Source organism: Lepidothrix coronata, unplaced genomic scaffold (genome assembly GCF_001604755.1).
Source record: "Lepidothrix coronata isolate B3197 unplaced genomic scaffold, Lepidothrix_coronata-1.0 Scaffold3, whole genome shotgun sequence".
In the NCBI taxonomy this organism is placed as follows: Eukaryota; Metazoa; Chordata; class Aves; order Passeriformes; family Pipridae; genus Lepidothrix; species Lepidothrix coronata.
Genome location: NW_016690183.1, coordinates 5039551 through 5057811, shown reverse-complemented (window position 1 = coordinate 5057811; position 18261 = coordinate 5039551). Strand labels below are relative to the sequence as shown.

General features: G+C 44.4%; 1 protein-coding gene across 2 annotated transcripts in view; it reads left to right on the top strand.

Annotated features, from left to right (window-relative positions):
* Nucleotides 1-6543: 6543 nt before the first annotated feature.
* LOC108501442 (amphiphysin) overlaps nucleotides 6544-18261 on the top strand; it is a 118742-nt gene continuing 107024 nt past the window's right edge. For both annotated transcript variants that reach the window (XM_017823333.1, XM_017823323.1), the window contains exon 1: nucleotides 6544-6737. In XM_017823333.1, coding sequence (XP_017678822.1) covers nucleotides 6669-6737 — 69 coding nt within the window. In that variant the 5' untranslated portion in view covers nucleotides 6544-6668. The remainder of the gene's footprint in view (nucleotides 6738-18261) is intronic.

Sequence of the window (18261 nt, the reverse complement as noted above, 5' to 3'; positions counted from 1 at the left end):
CAACCAGGAGATGAGTAGCAACAAGTGAACATTTCTCAATACTGTTTTGAAGAGTGGAAAGGGAAGGGAGAAGGTGTTAAAATTTAACTTTAATTTTTACCAAGGCTGCCTCTGATAAAAGCTGCAAGAAGCTGCAAAAAGATGTCTCTAAAATAAGACTAGCATACCATTATTAGCTAAGGACAGGTTTTTTTCCCCACAGTGTGAGAAAAATCAGTCTCGCATGCCAAGGACTAGGAAGCCTGCAACAGTTAAAGAGTTTGGTTCCTATAGCGACTGTTACAGCAACAGTAAAAAGACACTTACGGTGTCTTTTTATCTAATGATAGAAATAGTTTGGAAAAATTTCCTTCCAGAGACAGTTTCGGGATGAGTAGACTATTTATTGTCATGCATACAATAAGGTGAAACAGATCAGAAATGGAGACTAAGGAAGGACCAAAGAAAGTTTTTCTGTGATCTGGATGCAAAGGCTATTTTGCCTCCAATCCCTGCTGTTTGTTTGTTGCTCTTTTAAATGCTGCAGAGATACCTTTCTGGGGAAATGGAACAAAACCAAAACAAACAACAAAAACCCCCAAACAATGCAATTTTTCAAATATGCTGAAGAATACACTAGCGGCAGCTAAATAACAATCTCTTAAGCCTGTCAGGCCATTTACAGATAGAACTGTTCTAACTGACCCCAGAGACTGCTTCCCACAGTGTCTGTCCAGGATACCTCTAGGATGAATAATAACATATCTGGAGGTAATGGGAAATGAAAGATTCTCTTCCTGCAAAGAGAAATTTATGTTGCAACCTTTCAGAGTGCTGCTCTTCCTAATTTTGATGAGGGAAGTGCTGGCATTCCCAAAGCTCTGATGCAGAGCACAGTCATCAAATTCAGTTTGAGATTCCTTGAAACAATTTATGGATTATGGTAAGTCAAGTCAGGACAAATCTAGCTCAATTAAGAACAAACAATATACTGAGAGAGAAGAGTGGAGATATTTGAATAAGGATCCTTGACTACCAAAAGCTGTGGTTATTTTCAGAGATTCCATAGATTTAAAAGCTGACTTTCAACAACACAATTTAAAGGAACAGAAGCTGCAATCTGACAGTTTCCAGAGGGGTTGCCTTTTTGAAGTTTGGATTAATCCTTTGCTATGGTATACAGTTTTCATAATGAAAGTGCCTGTCCTGTGGCCAGAGGTCACATTAGCACCTGCAGACCATGGTTTTTTAGGAATGCCTGGTGCATCTAGGACTAGTAGCAACAGTTGGGTGGTGTTGCTCTTGCAGACCATCTTCTGTATCCCTGGCTCCTCAAAATTGTTATTGCTTCCTTGAAAGCAGTGAGTGTCAAGACAAGAAGAGCTGCTGCAGGAGAGGAGGCTTCCAACCTCCATAGTCAAGCTTCAAATGACTAGGAAGAAAAATTTCCTGATATTTAGAAAATGATGTGTCAGATATTAAACCAGCACAATCAGTTCACAATGGTTTACATACATCTGTCTTCTTGAAGAAAAACAAATCCTATGACCTTCAAACTGGCATAAGAGTGTTCATTATTTTGCATGTATATATTATCTTGCATTTCATGGCCTTTCTAAATTATGTGCAAATGCAATCAGAATAGTTAAGGCTAGTCATTTTCCTCCAAATTTTAAACATTTCAGGATTAGGATTACACATCTTTTTGCTTCATCCCTCCTTCTAACTCACATGAGTGGTGGAAGCTCACATGAGTGGTGGAAGCAACATCACTGTATAAATGTGCATTTGCACTAGGAATAAAAGCAGGGAGGCTAGATGATGTTATGATGTGTGCGTAATGCCATTAACAGCCAATTCATGAGCAAAGAGCAATGTATGGAATCAAACTGGTGCCATGCATGCCGTGTCCCCTTCACAAGTACCTAACTTGAGAGAGAAACTCACCACTGGTGAGGCATTATCTAAAGAGATTGGGGAATGTGCTGGAATGGCTTTAAAGAAACATTAAAAAAGAGAGACTAAGTGTCACAATAGTGATTTTTATTGTTATGCAAACAAAAGGTGTGCTTTTCTAGATACTCACTGTCAATACTAGGAATATTGTAAATATATTTGATAGGAAAGAGAAGAGGAAGGGTATGGAAAATTGTGTGTGGAGAAATAAACATTTTAAGCAGAGATTGACTTTTCTTTCAGGAAAGATCCAAATGATGTCCTACAGAAAGTCTTTCTGTACTTTTTACCTGTCACTTAAAAAGGCAGATATTTCTGGTTCGGGTCAATGTCCTTCTGACTGAGAAGATGAAATGTGTCAAGCACACTTAGGTTCAGATTCTTCAAAAGCCATATTCAATGACCTTTATTGCTGAATTAAGGGAACCTGAATTTTGGCTAAGTGTGGTTGGTACTTTTTGTGTGGTGGGAGTTCTTCCTACTTAGGTGGGAAAGCTCATATGTTGTCAGCATGATTCTTCAAAATTCATCTTCTGTACACTTCATTGTGCTTTTAATTACAAACCTGATATATCAGGAGGCCGACCAGAGTACAAGTATCTTCTTCAGCATTCATTCCTAATGCTGGAATAGGTACTGTATACACAGCCTATCAAGACACTGTTGCCATCTAAATGATACAACTTAAAGGCGATTTCTTTGTGCAGGTCCAGGTTGGCAGATATGCTCACTGAGGGAGGGAGGGAGCTGTGCATCCCTGTAGCTCTGGCCATGCTGAAACTCATTCTTGGATCTCAGGGAAGCTTGTCTTTCTTATCACCCTAGTCTTTTCCTCAAGTTTGTATGTTATTGACACATCGACTGTGTAAAAAGTGAAAAAGCCAGGTATTAACTAAGTGATACTTAATTACTTACTCCTACCCCTACCTGCAAACCCTAAAGGATTTTGGATCTCCAGTCATGTCTTCTTATCTACTTGCACTGCCTCAAACCTGAAAAGATTCACCCAAATGCAACAGTAACTCCAGGAATTCTCTCTAGCGTTTTTTTTCCCCCTTTATTTGAAGCTCATTTCTCTAATTCCTGTTTTTCCAGGGAAGAGGACTTGGAGGATGGAAGAAACGTAACTCTCCCTGCAGAAGTCCAGCATGGACATCTGTGTCCTGTGGGTGCTAGCCAGGAAAGAATTTCCTACAGAAACATCACTGGTGCTTATTCTGTGAGCAATCTCTGTAGCCCTTCATTAGTGATACTTTCCCATGTAAATCGCATTTTGTGAAGTTTCAGAGCCCGGGTTGTCAACTCAGAAATTTGCTGATTGAAATCAGTCACAGGACAGACATACATGGTAACAAGCAAGGCCAGTGTCTACTGTATGTAGCTCTGTGAAGCTGGATAGGTTCAAATAATGAAGCTGAAATCAAAGGACACCTTTCAGATAAAATACTTCCCAGTGGTGGAACTGGTGTTCTGTGCCAGAATGTAAGTATCAGTCCAACATATGTTAGTACTTTAATGGCTGAGACAGAGGTGTTAATATGAAGTTATGGCAATATAGGAAAAAGTAAAAAAAAAAAAAAAAAATCTGTATTTATCTTTAATAAGAAAAATGTTAATTAAAAATAAGTGCCTAAGTACTAAATATAGAACACTTTTTTTTTTTTTAATTTCAGATATTTGTTAAAATTTTCCTCTGGACTAGATTTTTACAGGATTTAGAGCTACACTTATTTTATTAAAACATTTTTCATTTGGTGTGTATTTTCCATAGTGTTCCTTACTTTCCTTGTCATGTGAGACAGACAGCTCTCCTCTCTGTGACTCACATCCAAAAGGCAGCAAGACCTCCAGAAACTGCCCAGATAATTTAGACGGTCTTTTACTGCCCATTATATGCTGACCTGAACTGCAAGTATAGTACCAAGCTGTCACTTGGAGATTTAAAATCCAGGTCTTGTACTCCTGAAACCATTCAATTTCTCATATTGCTTTCCCATGTTTGCTAATCTGTTTGTCTCAACTGGCATCGTATTTATGTCCATACATTCTGCCTCCCTAAATCCACATTACAGTGCAATTTCAACTCCTGAGCTGTCCCGCAGCTTCATTTCCCACTCCAATTTGCCACTACACTGAATATTATAGTGGTGTGCTTATGATGGGGATGTCTTTTATCTGCTATGGTGGAGTGTGAATTGTGAGTGTCCATATGTTGTGATTTGTAGAGCTCTGTGAGGTGCAAGTCGCTTATTACTCCATGGCAGTTGATATTTATATTTGAATTATCGTTGCAATGGAGATGGTTAAAAGATACCTGTCAATTTTTTCTATCATCAGTATTGTAAAATTTACTCCTATGGACCAGTGTCTTCTAATTGTATTGCTTTACACAAATAGTGATCAGAATGCAGAAATGAGTGATGAGAAATCATGTTGTTGAAGAGTCAGAAATTATGTAAATTTCTTCTTTTTCTGATGAACATTTCAAGTGAACAGGGATCATCACCTGGCAAAACTGGTGATATAACAGTTGTACTAATACTTACCTTCTCCCTTCCCTTTAGAGACTTTATTTTCAAAAATCACCACTCTCTTAGGAGCATTTTTCTATGAATGACTGTTATTCAAGAGTGAAACTGAAGTGAAATCTCATTTGAAAATAACACCAAATAAACAATAACAACAAAAATAAGGAGAAAATAAACAGGGTAAATTGTACTACAGGATTATTAATTTTTAAACAACAACTATTTCAGAATAAAGTATGAGCAAACCAGAGAAAAATATGCTTTGAAACACATGTTAATGGGAAGATTTTCTCTGAAGAATTACAATAAATGTTATGTGCAACAGAGTATGGAGAAATCAGCCTGATTGTTTTCTGATAATTACTTTCCAAAATCTAGCTGATAGAGAGCAATGCACCCATTGATAAACCAGCCAGTGAAAAAGCCTTGGCTGTTGTCCAAGGTAATTAAATAGGGCAAAGCCAGTGCAAGTCAACCAACTGAGGAGGAAAAGACCAGCTGTCTGACAGTATACATCTTCATGCTCCCCATCCACCAGCATGGAAAAGCATTTTTGGGCTTAGTGACGCAGGATCTACTATTATATCAGACAACAGGGGACAAAAAGGCACAGGAGAGTGTTCTCCCTCCCTCTACTAGCCTGAAGGCAACCAAAGGCAACCAAATGCAATCAAATGCAACCAAATGCAACCAAATGCACCCTGCACTGCTGATACCTGCTACTTTTGTTATACTTTGGTGAAGAAAATGCATAAGTAATCAAAGTTAAGACCGCCTCTTTTCATGATTTTTTTAATCATTTATAAAGTGGTGAAGTCAGATACCGAACTGGCCAGAAAGAGAAGCTCTGAAGATGTGAAAAATTACTTCAAAGAATTTGGGAACCCTGTGAAAAAGATTTTGCTTTGAACTTTCACCAGCCTGGCAGCATTATAAGAGACTACCTGTAATCTTTTAGACAAAATAATTTCCTTGGTTGCTATGATATGTTTACTTTGGTTTTCTGCTTTTGTTTTGGGTTTGGTTTTGGTTTTCTGGGTTTTGGTTGAGGTTTTTTTGTTTGTTTGGGGTTTTTATTAATGATGTTTATGTGAGAATTGAGTAAGCATGTACCTTGAAACCTTAAAATAGGTCACAATTTCTTAATAAACATTGTTACTTCTGCAGTTGGTATGTTAAATCCACTTCTTAATAGTACAGGACAATGTGTCATGCAGGTCTGGGACTGGGTAGATGTCAGAAATACAAGGTCACTGGATTTCTTCTCTCCATATCAGGGAACTCCATGCTTGGCCAAACAGCAGAAAAAATGGCAGGAGTTAATTTGGGGGCATCATATCTAGGAAGGATGACTTTGCCAGTCTTGAGTGACTGGTGCTGAGAGATTCCGTATTTGGAAGATTTTGAGTGTCAAGGGAGGACAGAAAGTTTTGTCATGACTGCTCTCCAGTTTTGATTTAAAGCTGTAATTTCAGAAATAAGATCAAAAGCCTGAAACCAGTCTGGAGCCAGTTTACTGCTGTTGGCTGTTACACTGAGACAGGAGTGAGCAGTGGATGGGAGGAGGATGTCGAGAACAGCACAAATGGCAAGTTCAGCATGTACCACATTCAGCAGCATGGGCACGGTGAGCCCAGCACGGCTGATGGTTGTGCTGGGCAAGCCCAGCTCGGGCCCAGTTGGGGTGCAGGTCCTAAACTGCAGCACCCATCTACTGCACTGAAGGTCTGTGATGCTGCAGCCCCAAAACCAGAGTGAAAGGTGTCAAAGGAGCTTGGACGCTGGGAGACACTCTGACCTGGTGGAAACTTCTAGGGGAATAAATAGGGTCTCTAGCTGTACAGTGGGGCTTGTGCCGGTAGTGGACGCAGCCGTCAGCTGCCACAGCGCTGGCGGCTTCTACAAATCATCATCGCCGTTCTCTCTTGATGTGTTTCATCTCCAGGAGACGACGCTGCCGGCCCTGCGGGGTCCCAGGAGCCGCCTCTCCGGGGTCCAGGGGCGGGCAGTGGCGGGGGGGCCCGCGGCTCACCTGAGGCGGTGGCGGCGGTGGCCCCGCCTCTCCCCGCCGTGTCTTTAAAGCCCTCCTCCTTCTCTTCGCCCTCTCTTCATCCCTCCATCTCTGTGTCGCCTTTGCCGCTCGCAGCCGCCGGGCTCTGCCTCGCCCGCCTCCCCTCCCCACCCTCCCCATCCCCGCCGCCAGCCATGGCCGACATGAAGACTGGCATCTTCGCCAAGAACGTCCAGAAACGCCTCAACCGCGCTCAGGAGAAGGTGCGCTCCGGGGCGGGGGAACTGCTGGGGAGGGTCGCAGAGGGAAAAAGGGAGCGGCGGCAGTGCCGGGGGTCCGCGAAGGCTTGCAGCCCCGCTCGCCCCCAGCGCCCGCCGCTGCGGCTCCCCGTGCCCGCGCCCACCGGGGCGCCGAGCTGCCGCCGGGGCCGGGCACGGGGGCGCCGGCGCTGTTATGTAACCGGCCCATTTCACCGCCCGGCCGCTATCCCCGGCCTCGCCGGCCGGTCGCTCCCCGCCGGGACGCGGCGCTGCGGGCGCTGCCGGTGGCCACTTGCCGCAGGCCCGAAGCAGTCGTCGCTCCCTTGCCCTTCAGGAGGCGCGGGGCTGCCCGCGGGAGTGGCTGCGCATCGCACCGCACCGCGGCGGGGTGGCCGCGCTGTCTCCCCGGCCCGCCCCGGGAAGCGCGGGCTCGCCTCGCCTCGCCTCACCGCCCGCCGCCCGCCCTCCTAAGAGGATTGCTTTTCCTTTAATATCCACGCCGGTTCATCCCCAGCTGCGGCGATCCCGCCCAGCAGCCCCGCCAGCGGCCGCCCGGGGTGACAGGCACCGCTGTGTGACAGGAGCCCGGGGGGGCTGGCACGGCCCGCGCCTTCCTCAGCGGCTGCCGCGGTTTTGGGGAGCTTCTCGGGATGTCACGGGGCTGATCGAAATGTTCTGCGGCTGATGATGTGTATTGCTTAGGAAGACGGTGCCGGTTCTGGTGTTGCTGTAGCCTGGAAATGAACAACGGGCGAAGTCGGGGAGAATTTGCAGAAACTCCTGACCAAAGATGCGGGCCTTACTGGCCACTGTTTGTTTTGTTCATCTTCATTAATGAAAGCCGATAGGTATGGATGGTCTACACGAATAGCTCCTGTGTAGCTGTTGGGTGTCTCAAAACAAGACCACAGATACAGATATTGAACATAGCAGAAAAGCATTTCTGTATGCTATATATAGCAGCTGTGTTTGCTGTTAGTACAGTTTGCAATAAAGCTGTTGCCAGCATGAATTTTGGAGACATGGTTGTCAGCAAGCATTGCAAGTCATCTCTTTTGAGGGCTAATAAAACCCCTCTAGCATATATCCTGTGTTGTAATACACCCTAGGTAATAGGGCTCTGGAGAATTAAGAGAGGTTATTTTATGACCATATTTCTTCTACTTCACTGCCTATAAATCCTCACCTTTTTGCCACACATTGCATTTTGTGGAGCTCTAATGGCATAAAATTTGCAACAATTAATATGTAGAAAAGTCTTATACATAATCATGTTAGTCTTTAAGAATCCAGTAGTTTAGGCTGTTGCAGGCTAGTGATTAATTTTCTGTTTGAATTACTCCTGTCTAATTCATGAGGACTTTTCAATACCAAAGACATGATGCATTTCCGTTCTTGCAGGGTTTGACTACAACTGTTTTTGAGTAAAACACATAATACGCTCTTTAGTAGTTTGGAAAGATCCGATGACTTTATGGTGTGAGTTGATCCGGGTTAGTAGTTGAAGCCTAAAAATGCTGATAATTTCCGTGTGTCTTTGTCAGTGTTGCTGTGATTAACCATCTGGAAAAGCACTGGTGCAAGTCTTAATAATCATATGTACTGGTTCCAGCTGTGACTGTTCAAATGTGGGAGGTCCTGCTCACAGAAATGGATGGGCGTACCAAAGAGAAGACCTTAATCTGAGTACCTGAGGTACCTGGTACCTGGCAAAGACTGCTGGTTCACCAGCCCCAGGGTAGCTGCCTCAAGCCCAACAGGTGCCTTGGGTGCAAACCGGGGATGCTGGTAGGCTCTGACAGATGGGCTGCTCTACCTTCATGTTGATGATCAACCATGGTAACAAGGGGAGAACTTGTCTGGTTTGATCTGCATGTGTTGCAGTCAGACATCTGGCAATTTTGGCCTCATTTGGCATCTGTGGTGGTAATTTCTTATGTCAGTGGTCTAAAAGTTCCTTTTTTACAGGGTTATTTACAAGCTGCTAGAGGCTCGACACAGAGTAGGTCACAGTACCAGTGGCCTGATACTGAATAGGTCACAGTACTATGTAGCTCTGTATCCTTGCCTCCTTCATCCTGGCATGCACGTGTAGTTATTGCCATGAGCTGTGCACATCTTGCTCTCTCATGCCTACATTTCTGGTTAGCTTTGAGTTCCTTTATGGTTATACAACATAAAATCCTTCATTATTTTTGCTAAAATTTTACTTTAAAAAAAACCCAACAAACAAACGGGAATGATAAAGAATGATTGGGGTTTGTTTGTTTTGGGTACTTGATGGCAAATAAATTGTATCTAGGAGTTGAAAATCTATGATTCCAGATGGTATGAATAGGATGGTATCGTGACAGGTGTGTAATATCACACTGGCTTAAAGAGATTTTATTTTTATACGTTCGGAGTTGTTTTATCTTGTTTATCTTGTTGTTTATATTGGCTTTGGGCACTTTCAGTTTTCTTAATGTATCCTTATAGTTCAATGTTTTTATTAAGCATTTATCCATAACTTTCTATTTGTTATTGATGCAATGTATGTTTTAAAAACACCGAGTGGCTCTAAAACATGGACCTTTATTTATGGAAACTATTTTTCTAGTGAAGTTATCATTACTTCCAGTTCCTTACAGTCCAGAAGAAATTCTAGTTACATGGTGTAGGTTGCATGTGCCCATAGTGTGCCTAGTCACTCTTTATATGACAAAAGCTAAATAAATGGAAAATATTGAGCAAATCTGTCTGTCTTGTCTTAGAAGTGTTAAATCGGAGAGTTGTGCAAAATTATTTCCATACATCATTCAGGTGTTGGTTTTTGTGGTAGCACGTGCCCTGGCACCCTGATTTTGAATCAGTGAGTGTCCCACTAGTCTTCACTGCATTTCTTCAATGACTTGTCCTCCAGAATTCAGGAAGTGTGGACATACTGAGCTTGCAGCATCTGCTGGAAGCTGCCAACAGTCAGCTGAAGAATCTGGATTAAAGTTTTAAAAGCTCCAGATCAATTTAGGAGCCTACATCCCAGCCATAAAAGTAAATGAAATGCCAATGTGTTTAAAGGGCTGTTTAAAATGAAACCAGAAAAGATGTATTGGTAACCAAGGCTGGCCAAGTCGATTCTGAAAACAAGATTACTTGGATGAAAAGGCTGAGTTTGTATCCCTAGGTTCCTCTGCAAATTTCAGTTTAAGCTGATAACCCAATATGTAGCACTACGTATCTCCTTGTGCTCTCCTCTATATCCCAACAACTCTAATAGAATAGAATAGTTCAGCTGGAAGAGGCCTACAGTGATCATCTCGTCCCACTGCCTCGGCCAACCAAAAGTTAAAGCATGGCTTTAAGGGCGCTGTCCAAATGTTTCTTCAACACTGACAGGCACTGGGGGTGGTGCATCGACCACCTCTCTAGGAAGTCTGTTCCAGGGTTTGACCACCCTCTGAGTAAAGAAATGTTTCCTCATGTCAAGTCTGAACTTCCCCTGATGGATGCAGCTTTAAGCCATTCCCATGTGTCCTGGCACTGGGTACCAGGGAGAAGCGCTCAGCAGCTTTCCAGTTCCCCTCCTCAAGAAGCTGTAGGGAGCAGGGAGGTCGCCTCTCAGCCTTCCTCCTGTCCAAACCAGACAAACCCTCAGCCTCTCCTCAGAGCCCATTCCTGCCAGCCCCTTCCCCAGCTCTGGTGCCCTTCTCGGGACACGTTCAAGTACCTTCACACCCTGTTTAAATGATGGGGCCCAGAACTGCACACACTACTCAAGGTGAGACTGCACCAGCACTAAGTACGGGGGACAACCACCTCTCTTGGCTGGCTGGTGATGCTGTGTTTGATGCACCCCAGGATGTGTTTTGTCCCCTTGGCTGTCAGGGCACACACTGCTGACTCCTGTTGAGCCTCCTGCCAACCAGCACTCCCAGGGACTCCTCTGCAGGGCTGCTCTCCTGCCACTCCTCTCCCAGTTTAGCCTCATGTCCAGCATTATTCCATCCCAGGTACAGAACTTGGCATTTATTCAGTTTCATGTCATTCGTGATTTCCCAATGCTATCCAGATCCCTTTGCAAGGCTTCATGTCCCATGGGAGAGTCAGTAGCACCTCCCAGTTTAGTATCGTCACCAAACTTACTACCTGTGCATTCAACTGCATCCTCCAGATCACTGATAAAAAGATTGAACAGAACTGGCTGTAGAATTGAGCCCCGAGGAACAGCAGCGGTAACTGGTCACCTGACAGATACTTCCCTGTTCACTACAACTCTTTGAGCCCTGCCCTTCAGCCAATTCTTCAGCCAGTGCACTGTGTACCAGCTCATTGCACTGTTGGACAACTTATCCAGAAGGATGCTGGGAAGAACAGTATCAAAAGCCTTTCTAAAACCCAGAAAAACTACATCTACCATCTTCCCTTCATCCAGGCAGGTGACCTTATTGTAGAAGGTTATTTAATTAAACAGGACTTTCCCTTTGTGAACCCATGTTAACCATGCCTCCATTGTTCTTTAAATGTCTTTCAGTAGAATCTGGTATGATTTTCTCGATATTTTTTTCCAGGAACCGTTAGACTAACAGGTATGTAGTTTCCTTGGTCTTCTCTCATGCCCTTCTTGTAAACGGATGTAACGTTGGCTAACTTCCAGTTGGTGGGGCCTCCCAAGACCTTTGGTAGATGACTGAGTGGTCCTGCTGTAACATCTGCTAACTCCTTCAGTACTCTGGGATATCCCATCAGGCCCAATGGACTTAGTAACATCCAATTGATACAACTGGTCCCTTACAATTTCAGTGTCCACAAATGGAAAGTTAGTGTTCCTGCAGTCATGGTCCTCTGAAAACCCAAGGTAGCATCATGGACATTAGCTCCGTCACACAGAGGGGACCACTATTATGGGTGGTTTCTGGGCTACCGGGTTGGTTTCCTCCATGGCCTGAGAGAAAAGTAACAGCACGAGGTTTGTTCTTGGAAGCCAAGTGTCAGAGGCTGTGTCAGGGATGCTCAGCAGCTTTGCCCAGTGCATGGCAACCAAGGGCAGGGTCAGCACCCTGGGCACAGGACTTTCTTGGGGCCAGGACCCCAAAGGCCTTCCTCCGAAGGATGCTGTGTGAAGTGCTGGTGAGTGGGGAAGTGGCAGGCAGGGCTGCACATGGGGGGTTCTCTCACCCTCATGTCACAGTGTTACCACCCTGCAGTGCAGCAGTGCTCTGGGGGCAGGATAAAAGGGAACATACTCCCATGTCCCACTGTCAAAGCTGGCATAGAGCTAGCCCATAGACATCCAAGAGGAAGTCCTCGAGGAACTGGTGGAATTACTTGGAAGGAGGAAAACTGGAAGCAAGGCCAGCTGTCAGTGGCACTCAGCCTTTGGGAAACAGATATAGGCCCCTCAGATAAGGAGAAGAACCACCAACCCCTGGAGGTGTCTGAGGCTGTCAGGCCTCTTCAGATGGATAGCTGCAGTAAGTTCAAGTGAATACCTTCTTGAGGAGCACTGCAGAGCTTGCTGTCCTCAGCCTCTGTGGAACCAGGGGCAACTGCTTTAAGTAGGGGTATACAGAGATGTTGCCAGCCATCCTAGGGCATTGTAGCACCCACCGGTGCCCTGCCAGGTGCAGAAAGGATTCTAGACCCTCAGGTTGATCAGGCTGAGGACATTTGGCCACTCTCAGAAACCCCTGAGATGACTCCAGGTTGAGGGAGATAGGGCTTAGGCTTAAGGTTGAACTCAATGATCTCAGAGGTCTTTTCCAACCTAGTTGATTCTGTGATATCATGGAAGGTGTGACCAGCCTGTGGGACAGGAGACGGCTCTTGCTGATATGCTCAGGGCAGCTGATTGCTGACACTATGATCAGGAAGGAGTTTTCCCCCAGGCAGATTGATGCTGGTCCCCAAGATTTTTTTACCTTCCTCTGCAGCATTGAGCATGACCACTTGTCAGGGCTCTCCAGTCCCTTTTGGGTGGGTTGCTGCCTGCTGCTCATGCACCACGAAGATGACCTGTTGTGCCCTGTAGATGAGGGGAGGAAGGCTTTTTTCCCTGCCATGGTGGGCTGCAAGTGTCTTAGAGAGTTTTTTACCTTCCTCTGCAGCCTGGAGCACAGCCTGTTGCCAGGGCTCCTTCAGGCCATTTTGGCCAGGTGCTGACCACTCCTGCACCATGAAGATGGCCCTCGTGTCCCTCATCCAGAGGGAGGAAGCTTCTAGACTCCCAGGGTGGGCCCCAAGTGTGGTCTCTGGATGTTGCTTCTTGTCCTTTGTAGCACTGAGCACAGCCCCTTGTCAGGGCTACTCTGGGCCCCTGCAGCTTCGTTCTTCTTGCCTGCTGCCCTCACACCTCCAAGGCACCACTCGTGCCCTGTTTCTCTCTGGCCTCTTGCCCATTGTAAGCTTGGAGTGGGAGTGAGTTCTGCTCTTCCCTTGGCTCCATTTCCCCAGGGGTTCTTGCCTGTGCAAAACAGCCTGTGCTTGGAAGGACTCTAGGTTTGCTGCCCCATCCAGAGCTGCCACTTTTCAGCTCTCCCTGCCTGCAACACAAGCACAGGGCAGGCACAAGAATGCTTTTCGTGCATTCTAACCAGGAAGCACAGCAACAAAGCAAGTTTTGGAAGGCAAAATTGTGCCTGTCGTTGATACGTGTCATACACTGGAAAATACCTCACAGTACTACATACTCTTCTTCTGACCTATATTCCTGCTGTTGCTTTTTGTGTCTCTTGTGTTTGCCAGACTGCAGAGGATGTATTTTCAAGCTAAACTAAGAAATACATCAGCCTGCTTCTGGCTACACATGCATGTTGTGTTAGTGCTTGTGAGCATCAACTCTGAAACAGATGGAGAAAAATAAAAATTAAAATATCATGTTTCCAGCTGTAACCTGTGTGTTATGTGTCCTTGTAAATATTTTTGCAGCTGAAAACCCCCTGTTGTGTCAAACAAATGACAGACTCATTGTTATTTGACTCATGCTAAGTATAGGAAATAGAACAGTTATGCTATGTTACACCCAGAGTTCTGCACAACAAGCTATGACCCAAGTCTGAGGGCTCCATCCCAGAGAGCTGCTCTCTGCAGTACAGGTCCCAGACCAATCCAGGAGACAGGGATAGGAAGGGGCACACTGCCAGCATGGCTCAGGCAGGCACTGAAGGCCCCATGCTGAGCTGGAATACGTCCACTGGCCCCTTGGCAGGAGCTGGTGGGGGTGGGCATCCCAGGGGAGTCCAGTGGCAGCCACTGAGGCCTGTGAGCACTCCCAGGACCCTGACAGAGAAAGACTTGCACTGCTCATGTGCTCTCCTTTAGATATTGATGGTTGGCCACTTTGGAGACGGAGTGTTGGGCCACAGGGACCTTTTCACTGATGGAGTACTGTTGTTCGTAGACTATTTAGTTTTAGTATGTTTTTCCGAGGGAAACAGCTCAGGCATCTCAAAAAATGAACACAAAGAGAGGAAAAACAATCCATGGGAAAATGAACAGGTATTGCTCAACTGTAAGACAATTTGCATTTAGATGAGAAACATATCCTACATCAGACTGAGGTTTTGATCTTTGAGCCTTGCTGATGTCAGGAATGGTGGGTTTTGCCATCCTGTGAAAACTCATCTCAGCTGGATAAACTCAGAAGACTTTTGAAAACCACGTCGCACTTGGTTTTTGCAAATTTGTGCAGATGGTCCCATTGTCTTGAGGTGATCCAGAGCTCCCGCCTCCCTCAGAAGACCCATGCCTTGCTCCCACAAGGTGACAGAGCCAATGCCTAGCCTGGGAGATGGTTATGGGTATTTACTGCCTTCTGCTAGTGCAGGACTGGAAAGAAAAGTCATCAGAGATTTCCTCGGCATGTACTAGAAGAGAAAGAAGCAGGTAGGAAGAAGAATATATTTGAGTAGAATAGAATAGTTCAGCTAAAAGAGACCTACAATGATCTGGTCCCACTGCCTGACCACGTCAGGGCTGACCAAAAGTTAAAGCATGGCTTTAAGGGCACTGTCTGAGTGCCTCTTCAACACTGACAAATGACATACATGGGTCATTGACCACCTCTCCAGTAGGTCTGTTCCAGGGTTTGACCACCTTCTCATAATAAACCCAGCTGCTGCTGTCACAATGCTTCTGAAACTCTGTTCCAGTAAGGCTTATTCCTGGGCCTTTCTTGTGTAGCTCTTGAAAATTCAACTAATGCATTTTTTTATGTTTAACTTCTAAGTCAGCAGTTTATTTGGTTTCATCTGAAAGTTAAACTGTAAGTACTCCAATTTATGAGAACTTTGGAGACGTAACTAGGGTTTAAAATGTTGTAAAGGAGGAGATTCCCTAAAGGGAAAAGGTAAACTTCTGTCTGGGAGGGAATTTTGTGATTCTATACAGGTCATGTTTTGTAACTGATGATGTCTGCTCTGAGGTAGGAGATAGGTATCTGCAAGAATGAACTTGTGAAAGGCATGTTACATACATTACACCTGCACTGGCTTGTTTGCAATGTGATGATATGGTTCTAGCAACCTCGGGTTCATAAAAGGAAATTACTGTCTAATGATTTAAAACTGACCCCACAGATATTACAAAATCCATTACGCTGAAGTCATTACAGTATTATAACAGACCTCAGTATTTGAGGCCCTGCTGGTGCAAGCACACACAATGATGTGGCAACTTCATCTCTGAAGAGCTAATTCTTAATCTCTGAGTTTACAAACAAAACCAATTACAAGACAATAATTTCTCATGTGAATGGTATGGTCTAAACTATGCAGATCAGAATTTTCTAGCTTCAGATGTCAGTGTAATGAAAACTTGAATTTTGTTTTTTAATTTTTTTTTTAATAGAAACTGTAGAAAAGGAGTGCAAGTGGCTGTCTGGCCCTTTTTCCAAATGAAAGGAGAATCAGCTGTACTTAAAATTATATGTTAGGAGTGATTTTTCTAGCCAGCCTTTTTAAGTTTGTAATGGTGGATATTTTGCAGCTTCCCTAAATTGATCTATGCCTGTGCTTAGGCATCTCTGGTCAGAAAGTTCTCTTCTCATTGAATATAAATTTTTATTTTTTTTTTGCAGTTCAAGTCCCTTGTTCCCTTTTCTAGCTTTCCTCGTGTTAGAGGAATGATTTCTTTCTTCTTGCCTCAAAATTTATATGTGGTTTTCCTCTATTGTCAGCATTCCCTGTGATCTAACTGGAGTTATTACATGACCCTCCCAATTTGGCCAAACTCTTAGTAAAAAGTAGCTCTTATTAAAATATTGATTGCTTTCAATTATTTTAGTTTTTAATGTACACATTAAAAGATAAAGGTAGATTCTGGTTGTCTGGGTGCGAAGCATGGGAAAAAAAGGGGAGAGAAAAGCCCCAGGGCTCCTTCCTTTTACGTTCTTATATGGTATTTTCCCTGGTTCATAAAGAAAGATCATCTGTCTCTCCTGTTCCAGTTTTCCCCCCCCATATGCAATATTAACCATGATCCTGTAAGTTACTATGTAATACACTCTTCCTCGTTGTCACTTAGCTTCCACAGGTCAAGAAAGTGCTGTTTCTTAAGTTTTATGGGGAACTAGCTCTGTGTTCACTTATCAAAGCATTATTAGTATCTAAGTGGCCTCCTCCTCTGTGCCTGCTTGACAGTTTTGTCTTTTCTCTTTTATTCTTTCCTATTTCCTTTTTAGTTTTTGAACACACGTCCCTTCCTCTGCTCTTCTCTTTACACTTCACTTAGACTCTCTCTTTAAAATAAAATAATTCTTTAAAAAATCTACTGTTAATTTGTTAGGTTTGGGTCTGGACTGCTTTCTTCACTACATCTTGCCCCTTTAGAAGATCATCTGTTTTGCATTGTCGTATTTTCTAAGCCCTAATGTTTCTGACTCAAGGACTGCCCCATGCTGGCTGTCAGTGAAGCTGTCATCAGTGGTCTGCAGCCACTCCACAGTGAATGCCACCTTCCTGTTGTGGCACAATTAAGACTGTGACTTCATAGTGGAGAGATGTTGGGGTGGTGATAACCTGTGTGTCTGGAAAATACAGGAATTCGTGGTCTGGACTGATCACCAATGCCTGCCTCCTCGATTAGGATGTACTGCTGGACCCTGGTGCAACCAGCTTTGTAGACAGTGAGGGTAAGAGAGCAGTGAATTAAGGCAGGAAAGGGGAATACAGAGTGACTTTCACCTCAGTGGCCCAAGTTTTATGCACTGGCTAGGAGGAACTGTGAAGAAAACTGCCCATCTGTCATATCAGAATATTTCAGTGGGGATAAATGGCAGAGAAAAGCAGGGTTAGTATGAGGTGGGGGTGAGCATAGAGGGGAGATCAGCATGCCTGTGCCCACCCTTCCTGCAGCACGGTTGTCCAGGCTGTGAGGAGCCTCTCTTACTGGCTTGCCAAGTAGAAAAAGCAGGTGTGGGATGGCAGACAGTATACTGAGTTTGGGAGAAAATGAAAATAAAGAGTGAAAGATGCCCTTTAACAGGTTTTTTTGCATACATGAAGAGGACCATAGCTCCTTGAACTCGCCTGAAGATGTCAGAGGGATTTTTTCACCTGCCTAAAATATAGCCAGAGGAATGCACCCCTACTAAAACCTCTGATCAGGCAAAAGTCACTACCTGCTATGCCAGTCCACTCATTTATCTCGAGGACTGCAGAGTGTGGTGAGAAGGAGTAGCAGATGGCTCTGCTGCTTTACCATGGAGGGCATTTTCCCTAGGGAACTGTCATTTGCTTTAGTTCACTGAGCTCTGCTGCAAAGTCAACTACTTGGAGCCTACAAGAGGGACAAGAGGGCAGGGTCTTAAGCTGTGCCAGGGGAGGTTTAGGTGGAATATTAGGAAGACATTTTTTACAGGGAGAGTGATCAGGCATTGGAATGGGCTGCCCAGGGAGGTGGTGGATTCACCGTCCCTGGATGTTTTTAAGATGAGACTGGATGTGGCACTTAGTGCCATGGTCTAGTAACCACGGCAGTGTTGGATCAAGGGTTGGACTTGATAATCTTGGAAGTCTTTTCCAACCCAGTTGATTCTATCATTCTATGATAGTCTACAATCCAAAGTGTTTCCAATGCTGTGTCACTCTTCCCTAAATGTTCTGGAGCATCAGCATCGCTGCTGTGCATCACTGAATCTTTGCTGTTCTCAAATGCAAAATTATTTATTCCATATTTAATGAGTAGCTAGTTAGTTAATAGTTGCCAGAATCATAAACCAGTGACCAGCTTGGAAAAGCAATTGTGTCATTTTGTTGTTTTGAGTCTCTGCTAGTTGGAGTTTACTAATCTTAAGCAGAGGGTATGGTACAATTTAGGCCTGTGTTAGATGCACGCAACACATTACTTGATGCTTATTCTTTCCCTTCCTCTCTTGTATGTCTAACCAAACAAGTTGTTGCAGACATAATCAGGAAAGACATTTAGAAAATTATTTGACTTCTGTTACTTCATAGGTGAACCTAGCTGCACACATCAGAGGTTTAAAAATCAGTACTCAGCCTCCAAACGTTGTAGGCTGTCAAAGTATACTGAATGTTTGTTTTGTTTTATT